The following is an 11,551-nucleotide window of genomic DNA, read 5'->3' on the forward strand; positions in this document are numbered from 1 at the left end:
GAATGAATTCACCTTACGTAGATCTGCATATTCAGTCGGATACACATAGGAAAATATCCATATTATGTGTCATATAATATAAAATTATCCTGTTTTGTTTCAGAGTTTATACCTTGTATGGACAAACTTTTCGATGAATCCATCCTGATCGGTTCTGGTTACACCGCTCGGGAGACTCTTAGGTGAGTTTTGTGCGTGCTCACCATCATTTGATCTCCTTTGTGTCAGTACCCTTTCTCTCTTGTGGTTGACGGCTCAGCCAGGTGCATGTTAAGAAGTCCTAGCATATTAATCAGGCAGTTCTCTGCTGCCGAAATTCCCAGGGAAGCTAACTCCAACGCTGCAGCACAGATCGCACTGTCAAGTTGTCATGTATACCTGCATCTCACGAGGGCATGCTGCGCACACATCCCCACCTTGTTGACCCTCTTCAGAATGCCAAACTAGCTCACCTCATCAACAAAATAGCTGTCATTTCACATTAGTACTACATAGGAAACAAGGCAGTTAGCTGAGACCTGGCAGGACTACCAGTGTCACTCATTAGCTCACTTTCTCTCTCCCTTTCTCCTCCATATCTCCCTCGCAGTGCCAACTGCATCCCAAAGCTACTTTCCATATCTGTTAAACTTTTCCTGTCTTCTACTTTCCTGACTCCTACTTTTTCTGCCAGCTCACTTGGAGCACACCGTTTTTCAATTTTCACTACTATTTAGTTATGAAATATAATTATAGTTCCGCTCCAAATGTCATTGTTACATGTTTCCATTACTTTCCAGACCCTTGGCCTACAGCACACTAGCAGACCTGGTGCACCACGTCCGTCAGAACTTGCCCCTGACAGATTTATCCCTAGCTGTGCAGCTCTTCGCCAAGAACATTGACGACGAGTCACTTCCCAGTAACATCCAGACCATGTCCTGCAAGCTGCTGCTCAACCTGGTCGACTGCATCCGGTCAAAGTCGGAGCAAGAGAACGGCAACGGACGAGACATCCTGATGAGGATGCTGGAGGTAGGCAGCCCAGAGCTTGGATCAGTAGACAAGACACTGATATATATTACATAAACATTCATAAAAAAAATGTTGAGTCAATTTTCCTTCTCTCTCACTCTCCTATAAATCAGGTGTTTGTGCTGAAGTTTCACACCATTGCACGGTACCAGCTTGTCTCCATCTTCAAAAAGTGCAAGCCTCAGTCAGAGATGGGTGTGGTCGACCCAGGGGTGTTACCCGGGGTACCAGCCACACCCACCCCATCCACCACCCCTGCCCTTCCACCTCCCGCTCCTCCTACGCCCGTTGCCGCGCCGCCTCCACCCCCAACAACGTCCTTTGACCGAACTGGTGAGAAGGAAGACAAGCAGACCTTTCAGGTGTCTGACTGCCGCAGCTTAGTCAAGACTCTGGTGTGTGGCGTAAAGACAATTACTTGGGGCATCACCTCTTGCAAGGCCCCAGGAGGTGAGATGACACAGGCATGGCATATAAATGCACATCCATTGATGATTGTTTTATGAAATTTGGATTTACCTACATGCACTAATTCCTGTTTTTATTTTTTAAACGTTTTCCCAGAGGCTCAATTCATTCCTAACAAGCAGCTTCAGCCAAAGGAGACACAGATCTACATTAAGCTGGTAAAATACGCCATGCAGGCCTTGGACATCTACCAGGTACAGCCAAAGATCTTGACTTTACCATCACTATTTTCATTGGTGTAATGATAGAAACACCAAAAAAAAAAAAAAAAAATGTTTGCCTATATAAAGATTCTGTGGAATTGAAAGTGTAACTCTCGCCAAAATGCAACCTAGTGTTTTTTTGTGAATGTACCCGAGTCAAACTTTTGTTTAAAAGCATAATTAGGACGGAAACGCCACTTTTAAGATTTTACTGTATTTTTGTTTTTCGGTCAAACGGCCTTTTGAATGGGAGTGCTAGGGGCACTGCTAAGATAGCATCAAAATCTCTATTTTTAAAACACTAAGAAGGCTCGACACAACATGAAACTTTGCTCAAAGTATCACCAGGGGCTCTACACATGAACTCCAGCATTGAGAACATTGTTTGTGTACACAGAGTTTACTAAAAAAGGTTTTGAACAACTTACTTTAGCAGTTGTTGTTTCCGGGCGCTACCATCTCGCCAGTCAAAACGTGTCAGTCTCCAAATGCGAATGAACGGACTCCATAGGAGGAAATGTCATTCTTATATGAGGCTCCTTTTTCAACTACAAGGTCAATATTGTTTTTCACTAACGACAAAACAACGAATTATCCGTGCATTTATATGGAACTAAGCTTTAGGAGCTTTCCATCTTTACTCGCCTCCCTGTTATGTTGCATTCGGAGATCGACTATTTTTGATTGACAAAGTGGCGTCTGCCAGAAACAACAACAGCTACAGTGAGTTGTTCAAAACCTTTCTTTTTAGTAAACTGTGTGTACAAAAACAATGTTCTCAATGCTGGAGTTCATGTGTAAAGCCCCCGGTGATACTTCGAGCAAAGTTTCATGTTGTGTCGAGCCTTCTTAGTGTTTAAAAATAGCGATTTTGATGCTATCATAGCAGAGTCCCTAGGACTCCCATTCAAAAGGCCGTTTGACCGAAAATACAGTAAATCTTAAAAGTGGCGTTTCCGTCCAAATTATGCTTTTAAACGAAAGTTTGACTCGAGGTACATTCACAAAAACACCCTAGGTTGCATTTTGGCGAGAGTTACACTTTAACAAATAAGCATATGTCAGTAAGACATGGCTCTCAGAAATAGAATGATTTAAACAGCAGCCCAGTGAAACAGCTGATGTTTCTCCTGACCAGGTTCAGGTTGCCAATAACCAGCAGACGTACATCAGGGTGGCCAACTGTCAGACTGTACGCATGAAGGAGGAGAAGGAAGTTCTGGAGCACTTTGCCGGGGTCTTCACCATGATGAACCCCCTCACATTCAAGGAGATTTTTCAGACAACTGTGCCGTACATGGTGGAGAGGATCTCGAAGAACTACGCACTGCAGGTACATGCTATCTCCTATATAAACAATGTGTGAATTAGTTTTGTATCCCAGGTAATATGTTTTTTCTCACAATTAATACAAGTCAATATGTAACAATTGAGATAATAAGGTCTTCCGTCTTAATTTATCACTTGTGCTCAGGTCTTTTCTTGTATTTCTGTTTCCCAGATTGTGGCAAATTCTTTCCTGGCCAACTTGTCAACGTCTGCTCTATTTGCCACCATCCTAGTAGAGTATCTTCTTGAGAGACTACCAGAGATGGGCTCCAATGTTGAGCTCTCAAACCTTTACCTCAAACTCTTCAAACTAGTATTTGGCTCTGTGTCACTGTTTGCTGCTGAAAATGAGCAGATGCTCAAGGTAAGTGGATGTTTTTGTCAGACATGATGTTTTTGTTTGTTTTTTTTTTATCTTTGTCACTTTTGATTAATAATGCTGTCCCTATTTCCTCAGCCACACCTCCACAAGATTGTGAACAGCTCCATGGAGCTGGCCCAATCAGCTAAGGAACCCTACAACTACTTCCTGCTTCTCCGGGCTCTCTTCCGCTCCATTGGTGGAGGCAGTCATGATCTGCTCTACCAGGAGTTCCTACCCCTTCTACCTAACCTGCTGCAAGGTAAAGTCTCACACACCATTACTCTGAATTGAAGATGAGTCGTATTTGAATGTGCAAAAGTACACCCCACCTTTTTCCAATCTCCCCTTTCCATGCTATTAGGTCTGAACATGCTGCAGAGTGGCCTTCACAAACAGCACATGAAGGATCTATTTGTGGAGTTGTGTTTGACGGTGCCAGTGCGTCTGAGCTCCTTGCTGCCGTACTTACCCATGCTCATGGATCCGCTGGTGTCTGCCCTCAATGGCTCTCAGACTCTGGTCAGCCAGGGCCTTCGCACCCTGGAGCTGTGTGTGGACAACCTTCAGCCTGACTTCCTCTACGACCACATTCAGCCTGTCAGGGCCGAGCTCATGCAGGTGGGGGGGTTGTTCTTATCATCATGCCCAATGCCATTTTTACTGAGCTGCCCGGCATCCCACATTTGGATCCTACAAGTAACTGTTTTAAAGTGTATCCAATCATTAGACCATTCTCTCAATATCAGTTAGCACATCTGCCCTTTAGTGGTCAACAGAGGATCTGGCTATATCTGCAGACCATGCACTCAACCAGGATCAGTCACACACGTGTAATTATGGAACCCACGCAACTTCTAGGCAAGACCCGCTCTTGAATAGCATTCACACGCTCCTATTGGCCTGGCATCCATGCTTGCGCAAGGTAACGGAACCCGATTTCTTCAGGTCCTATCCCCTGACCAGTCGGCTATCCTAACCTTAACTACTCGAGGTCATTGCCTAAACCCAACCAATCGGGCTGCTTCGTAGGGCGGGACTTACCTAGAAGTTACGTGGGATCCATAATAACGCGCCACACACCTCTTCAGCACGATACTGCTGAACTGTGTAGGGTGATTCCTGCCCGCAACACCAAGTCATGTTTTTCATTCCGCTAGCTCAGCATTGGTAAAAATAGAGCCAAATAAATAGATGTGGTTTTAGTTGAATTATGACTTCATTGCTATCAATATATAGTAGCTTATAACATACAGCGACTTTTTAGCCTTCCCAGCATTTTGTTGTTTAGTTTAGTGTAGCAGTAATGATTGTAATTTGTCATCACAGTTTTGACAGTGATCTGTCCTTTTAAGTCATACAGTATAATTCCCTTCTTCTGTTATTTCCTGTCAACACTACAGCTTAAAATTTGGCTCCTTCTCTTCCTTTGCTGCAGGCCTTGTGGCGTACCCTCCGTAACCCGGCTGAGAGCATCTCTCATGTAGCCTACCGGGTGTTGGGAAAGTTCGGTGGCAGCAACAGGAAGATGCTGAAGGAGTCTCAGAGGCTGCATTATGTGGTGACTGAGGTCCAGGGACCTAGCATCAAGGCCGAATTCACTGACTGCAAGGCTTCCATACAGCTACCCATGGAGAAGGTAAGACCACATCATTGGCAGTGAATGCTTGCATTATGTTCTCCGCTTTAAGTTGTTTGCAGATCTCTGAGGAGGAAGGTACATTTCCTGAAATCAGTCTCCCTTTTTACCTTTGTATTTCAGTTTTAGAAATAAATAATTAAACGTGAAAGAGCTTGATATTCCTAATTATTGTGCTCCACTGAGAGCAATATATCCTTGTCAGGGCTTTGTGTGTCTGTGAGAGAGAGAGTGAGGAGATGTGTGTGTGTGTGTGTGTCCTCCAGGTAATTAAATTCATCTCCTGTTTCTCCTCCTCATCCCCAGTCAGTAATCATCAATCTAGTCTGGGCCACCATGACGGCATTATTTACTCTCACTAATGGCTGCTCCTTCTTTCTTGCTATCCATCTGTGTGTTTGCCATCATCATGGGCGCAGGCAGCACACACACTCACTTGCCGCACAGGCCGACGGCATGAATCTCTAGCAGGCTCATGATACAGCCATATGGATAGTTGGCACATTGAGGGAGAGGCAGTTTAAAGTGCTGTAAGGTAAAACAGAGAGATCAGATAACAGTTATTTGAATAACTTGAATCTCTTCAAGGTTGTACGAGTAAAACAATCAAAAGGGATTTCAGCAGCATTTCTGAATTCCTTCTGCTTTGTTTGCCTTTTGAAGCTCTTTTTCCAATTCCATTTTTACCTTTTGAATATTGTTTTTACTGACCACATCTGAAAAATGTTTTTATTAGGTCTGTACTCTTAAAAGACTTGAGTACAAAGCTGTCTTTTCTGCAAATTTGCGTTGTCTTAATTTTCCCTTCAATTTCATATCTAAAGTAATATTGTACTTGTCAGAGTCTCAGTCCTGACAGAAATATCCTCATATACACTGACAGGTCTACAATTCAATTCTGCTGTGCCGTCATCTCTCCGCTCACCCTCCCTCTATTCTTGCATCTTACTCATCTTCTCCTCTCTGTTCTGAGTGGCATTAATTAGTTCATTTTCTCCCTTTTTAAGTGCCTGGCTGCTGTGGCTTGTCAGCCCATAATGCAGAAATCATAATGACCTTTGCTCGGCCAGATGGCACCCTGTGTTACTTCCAGCAAATTAATCGCACGTATAGTTGCATATCGCATTTTAATTCCCATATTAATAATATGGAATATTGCCATTTTGCAACATAGTAACTTGTGTTTTCAGAATATAAAATGGTGACGATTTTAAAGTAAGATTTGTCTGGTATATTCCTTTCAAGGCGATAGAGACCGCTCTAGACTGTCTGAAGAGTGCCAACACAGAGCCCTACTACAGACGACAGGCCTGGGAGGTCATTAAGTGTTTCCTGGTGGCCATGACCAGTCTGGATGACAACAAGCACGCTCTCTACCAGCTTCTGTCTCATCCCAAGTAAGTAAACAATCTGGGTTTGATTTTGACTGTGGCTTACGCCTAGATGTTGTGGTTAATGTGGTATTCATTTAGAATTAATTAATATTATTTCAGTTGTAATGCAGTAATCAATGCTAGATTATAGATGTGTTAGACAATTTTTTAAATATATTTTAAGGAACGTCGTTGACATTGAATTTCTCTACAAACATTGTTAGTATCGAGTATCGAAAAATGTCTCGTCATTCAATACCGAATTTCAATACCATTTGAGTAAATCTCATCAGCGTAAGTGAGCCAATAAGCATGCAGCATGTTTGAATCAAGATCTTATAGTGCTTGTGATTGGCTGTCTAACGTTACATGTCGAAGAGGCATGCAGGAAAAAACAACGTTATGCACAGAGATGGGGCTCACACGTGTTACTGTTGTATTTTGAGAGGCTTGACTACAATGTGTGTCACAGGTGAACAATGTTGTAACTTCTTTTTCTTAAAATGTATTTTATAAAATTGGTACATAAAAAAATAAGTATAGTTCAAAAACCGGTATCAATGTCACAGTATTGTTATTGGTACCGATATCGAGACGTTTTGAACGATACCCAGCCCTACGTTTGAGTCCATACACAACCAAGGCTCTGATCAATCATCCCCCTCTTTAACTTTTACTTGACTCAACTTGACCTTGATCTCCAACCCTGCCCACTGCTTAACCCACCATTCCTGTCTACCCTCTCCTAAGCATACTCACCACACCAGCTCTGTGTGTATCATCTTGCCTCCACCCCTATCCCGCCACCTGCTGACATGCCCTCCTTTTATTCTCTCACATCACGTCTTCACCACCCTCCCCACCACACACTGCCTCATCAATTCCATCTCGAGAGCGGGAGTTGCTAATTACGCACTCGCAGGCCCCCCACACCCTGGCAGGCTTCACTGCGAGGCAGAGACACATACATGAACAGACAAACAGGAAGGGGGGTTGGTTGTTAGGTGGGTTAGTCACATTACCATCATTGATCCCCGGCAGGGGCTTATTGACTTTCCCCTGTCTGTTTTTGCTACACCATGCCCCTTACACTCTCCTGTCATTATGCACTAACACACACATGCACATGAATATGTCTGTGTGCCCATTTCTGCGGGGATAATGAAGTGTGTCAGTTATGATCAGGGGGGCTGCGCGTGCCCCCTCCTCTTGTAAGATGTCTGGATTTGCAGTGTTCAATCTCTTTAAAGATTTTTTTCCCTTCAACTTCTTCATCGGTCTTTGCCTCAGTATTTGTGACTGTAAATATACCCTTTCAGTTTTAAAAGGAAAAAAAAAAACCCATAGAGCAAATAATGAAATGCCAACTGGGGACAACACAGCAGTGTTGGAGTGGCAGGCCCCTGGATGAATGAAGGGCAATCTATCTGACTTTCTGTCAGCCATCCCGCCCCTTACTCTCTCCTGCTTCCTTGGCTCCTATCACCCCACCCTCCCTCCCCCTCCACTTCTTCTCTCTCCTCCTCCAAAGAGCAGTCTTTTAAATGGCAATAATGAAATGAAGCGATCCATCAGGCCTGCCTCTGGCGTGTGGCATTATAAAACACAAGCTCAAGCATGGAGAAAACAGCTGCTCAATCACACCAAGGCCCAGTTGCCTTCAGCTGCAGTAAATAACAAAAAATACCACCAGGGGACAAAGAGGGAGGCGTAGGAATAGACAGACAGAAGGAGCTCAGAGAAGAGAGAAAGTTTAAGGACAGAGAAAATCTGAGTTACAGATTTACGGACTGCAGACAGGCGATGGACATGGATCTTTGAAATATTTTGCCAATGGGCTGAACACAAACCACTTAAAGAAGGTTTCAGTGGCACTGCCACATATTATTATTATTTCGTCCATGTTAATATGTAATCCTCCTGTGGTTGTCTCCCCATTAGCTTCGCTGAGAAGTGGATCCCCAATGTCATCATCTCTCACCGCTACAAAGCACAAGACACGCCTGCCCGCAGAACTTTTGAACAGGCCCTGACTGGGGCATTCATGTCTGCTGTGATAAAGGACCTGAGGCCCAGTGCGCTGCCCTTCGTGGCCAGCCTGATTCGCCATTATACCATGGTCGCTGTGGCTCAGCAGTGTGGTGAGGGACTGGTGCTCTTGCTATTCTCTACATCTAATATTAGCTTTCTGTTTTGCACTGGTATTGGCATTGTTTCCCACCTGCACAAGAATATCAGTCACTTTCCAATTTTGTCCTTTCTCTGGTTTTATTAACATTCTGGCTTTTTCATTTTGTATTTGACACAAAATAAAAGAATAATAGAAATTTATGAGTTACTTGCACTGTAACACATAGTTGTAAAATCTTTTAATCGATACTACGATTCATATATTTCACATTAAACATGCTTCCTTTCCACTTGTCCTCCCCCGTGATCCCAGGTCCGTTCCTGCTGCCGAGCTACCAGCTGGGCAGCCAGCCAAGCACAGCCATGTTCCACAGTGAGGAGAACGGCTCAAAGGGCATGGATCCGCTGGTTCTGATTGATGCCATAGCTATCTGCATGGCCTACGAGGAGAAGGAGCTGTGTAAGATTGGAGAAGTGGCCCTGGCTGTCATTTTCGATGTCGCCAGCATCATTCTTGGCTCCAAGGAGAGGGTATGTCTCTGGAAGGAGAGTGTTGGAGGATTCAGTTATTTGTAAATGTAATGAAGACATTGGCACTTATGTGCCAATTGCTTATGTGTTCCTGTGCTGGACATTAATATAACTTAGGAAATATTTTACTCTCAATCTTGTGCTAGATCAACCCAGAAAACGTTATTCTGACAAACTGATTATTGCATTTACATATTGAAGTTTGAAGTGAACATCTGTTGCACCTTTTTTTGCCATTTTATAATCACTATTTTATGTGTTTGATGTATGTTTTTATATGTGATTGTTTTTAAATGGGAATAAGTTAATCATCCTGGGGTCTTGTCTACATCTTCAGGCATGCCAGCTGCCCCTGTTCTCCTACATTGTGGAGCGACTGTGCGCCTGCTGCTATGAGCAGGCCTGGTATGCCAAGCTCGGCGGCGTGGTGTCCATTAAGTTCCTAATGGAGAGACTGCCCCTGATCTGGGTGCTACAGAACCAGCTCACCTTTCTCAAGGCCCTGCTCTTTGTCATGATGGACCTCACAGGAGAGGTTAGAGGACATTACTGAATAATCTATAATAATTGTATTTATTTATATATTATTATATTATATATATTATTTATTTTAATAATTTAGCAAAACATTTGTAGAAGTGACACCTCGGTTTATTGATTAGGTGTTGAGAACAAAGACTTACCTGCGTTTGTTGTCGACTTTTCTGTTCACATGATGTCTTGCAGCAGGTGCGATGTAACAATTTGTAACTTTCCTCTTTTGTTGCACCACTTACTGCAGTGGCATTGTACTTACAAACGTATTGATTTTTGCAATAAGGTGTCAAATGGAGCAGTAGCCATGGCTAAGACCACCCTGGAGCAGTTGCTTGTGCGCTGTGCCACTCCACTGAAAGATGAAGAAAAGACTGAGGAGCTTCTGGCTGCCCAGGACAAGTCTTTCCATATGGTCACGCATGACCTGGTCCGAGAGGTCACCTCCCCCAACTCAACCGTCAGAAAGCAGGCCATGCACTCCCTGCAGGTGCTAGCCCAGGTCACCGGCAAGAGTGTAACCGTCATCATGGAACCACACAAAGAGGTGAAACCAAGGACTGTAAAGTTTCCTATAAATGTTATGCTAGACAAGACTTTTTCTATGTAAAAAGCATTTCAGCTTAAAGTGTGTTTGATCACTCTGGATTGATGCCTTCTGAGAATTTCTCCTTTTTAAAACAAAACCTGAGTGTGAAATACAGACTGTCTGTCTTTTAATTCGCATTAATTGATGGTTTTCTTGGGGTTTCCTTATTTCAGGTGTTGCAAGATATGGTTCCCCCCAAGAAACACCTGCTCCGCCATCAGCCTGCCAACGCCCAGATCGGCCTGATGGAGGGCAACACCTTCTGCACCACCCTGCAGCCCCGCCTCTTCACGATGGACCTCAATGTCATGGAGCACAAGGTCTTCTACACAGAGGTATGAAAGTCACTGACGTTAATCAAATGTACTTTTCCTAAATGTTTCTTTTTAATTTTTATACTATGCTATTTCTATATAGCTCTTTTTTTTTCTCCATATTTAAACTATATTTAAGTGACATACTTTGGCACAATGTAATGTGGTGCAAGGGCATCTCAGGCTTAGATTTAGCATATTTTCACAAAATATATAAAATGAGAAATGTGTGTGCATCTGGCTTAAACATTTTACAAACAGTTGACTCTATTAAACATAAATGTCTTATATCACTACTTTTAGCTGATTATTGACCGCTGACCTTTGCCCCCCCCCCTTCTAGCTGTTGAACCTGTGTGAGGCAGAGGATGCTGCTCTGATGAAGCTGCCCTGTTATAAGAGCCTTCCATCGCTGGTTCCCCTCCGCATCGCTGCTCTCAGTGAGTAGAACCTGCTCAACTTAATATTGGTCCCCTGTATTGTTGAATTTTTGCAGTTGGTGCTTAATCGTCTTTTGTGTTTTTGTGAAACCTAATACGACAGATTGTATTATAAGTTAATGGTCTTACTACTGTCATGTTAGCAGAGACTGTTTTGATAATTATTGCTGACCATATTTTGTGACTTTATCTTGGTTTTACCAGTGTGTGTGAAAGGAATTAATAGCTATCATACTAAAATGACTACTTCAAGTATTTAAATAATTTGACTTCTGTTTGGATTATGGTATCGACTTGATCATCTCTTGTGTTGAATGTTACTTTATTTCTTGTTTAGATGCCCTTGCAGCTTGTAACTACTTGCCACAGTCCAGAGAAAAGATCATTGCTGCCCTGTTTAAAGCCCTCAACTCCACCAACAATGAACTGCAGGAAGCGGGCGAGGCATGTATGAGGAAGGTCAGTGCAACATCTCTCGTTGTTTTCTTGTTGCTTGTAAACGGTTTGGATTTGGGTGATTACACATTACATTAGGGCTGCACAATCTATCGTTTTTAATCGCGATATCAACTGGCGCAGAATACGGAAAGCAGCAGAACGGAGTACACTTTAATATCTGTTTTATT

General features: G+C 43.2%; 1 protein-coding gene across 1 annotated transcript in view; it reads left to right on the top strand.

The window, feature by feature from the left end:
• The window catches only part of trrap (transformation/transcription domain-associated protein), a 94,834-nt gene that overhangs the window by 7,990 nt on the left and 75,293 nt on the right, over positions 1 to 11,551 (top strand). The window contains exons 13-29 of the mRNA XM_078280077.1: positions 104 to 182; positions 780 to 1,014; positions 1,128 to 1,464; positions 1,579 to 1,676; positions 2,824 to 3,018; positions 3,187 to 3,378; positions 3,472 to 3,637; positions 3,740 to 3,996; positions 4,814 to 5,014; positions 6,260 to 6,411; positions 8,329 to 8,528; positions 8,831 to 9,048; positions 9,386 to 9,583; positions 9,869 to 10,129; positions 10,345 to 10,506; positions 10,829 to 10,925; positions 11,263 to 11,384. Coding sequence (XP_078136203.1) covers positions 104 to 182; positions 780 to 1,014; positions 1,128 to 1,464; positions 1,579 to 1,676; positions 2,824 to 3,018; positions 3,187 to 3,378; positions 3,472 to 3,637; positions 3,740 to 3,996; positions 4,814 to 5,014; positions 6,260 to 6,411; positions 8,329 to 8,528; positions 8,831 to 9,048; positions 9,386 to 9,583; positions 9,869 to 10,129; positions 10,345 to 10,506; positions 10,829 to 10,925; positions 11,263 to 11,384 — 3,170 coding nt within the window. The remainder of the gene's footprint in view (positions 1 to 103; positions 183 to 779; positions 1,015 to 1,127; positions 1,465 to 1,578; positions 1,677 to 2,823; positions 3,019 to 3,186; positions 3,379 to 3,471; positions 3,638 to 3,739; positions 3,997 to 4,813; positions 5,015 to 6,259; positions 6,412 to 8,328; positions 8,529 to 8,830; positions 9,049 to 9,385; positions 9,584 to 9,868; positions 10,130 to 10,344; positions 10,507 to 10,828; positions 10,926 to 11,262; positions 11,385 to 11,551) is intronic.

This window comes from Sander vitreus, chromosome 21, assembly GCF_031162955.1.
Source record: "Sander vitreus isolate 19-12246 chromosome 21, sanVit1, whole genome shotgun sequence".
Lineage (NCBI taxonomy): Eukaryota > Metazoa > Chordata > Actinopteri > Perciformes > Percidae > Sander > Sander vitreus.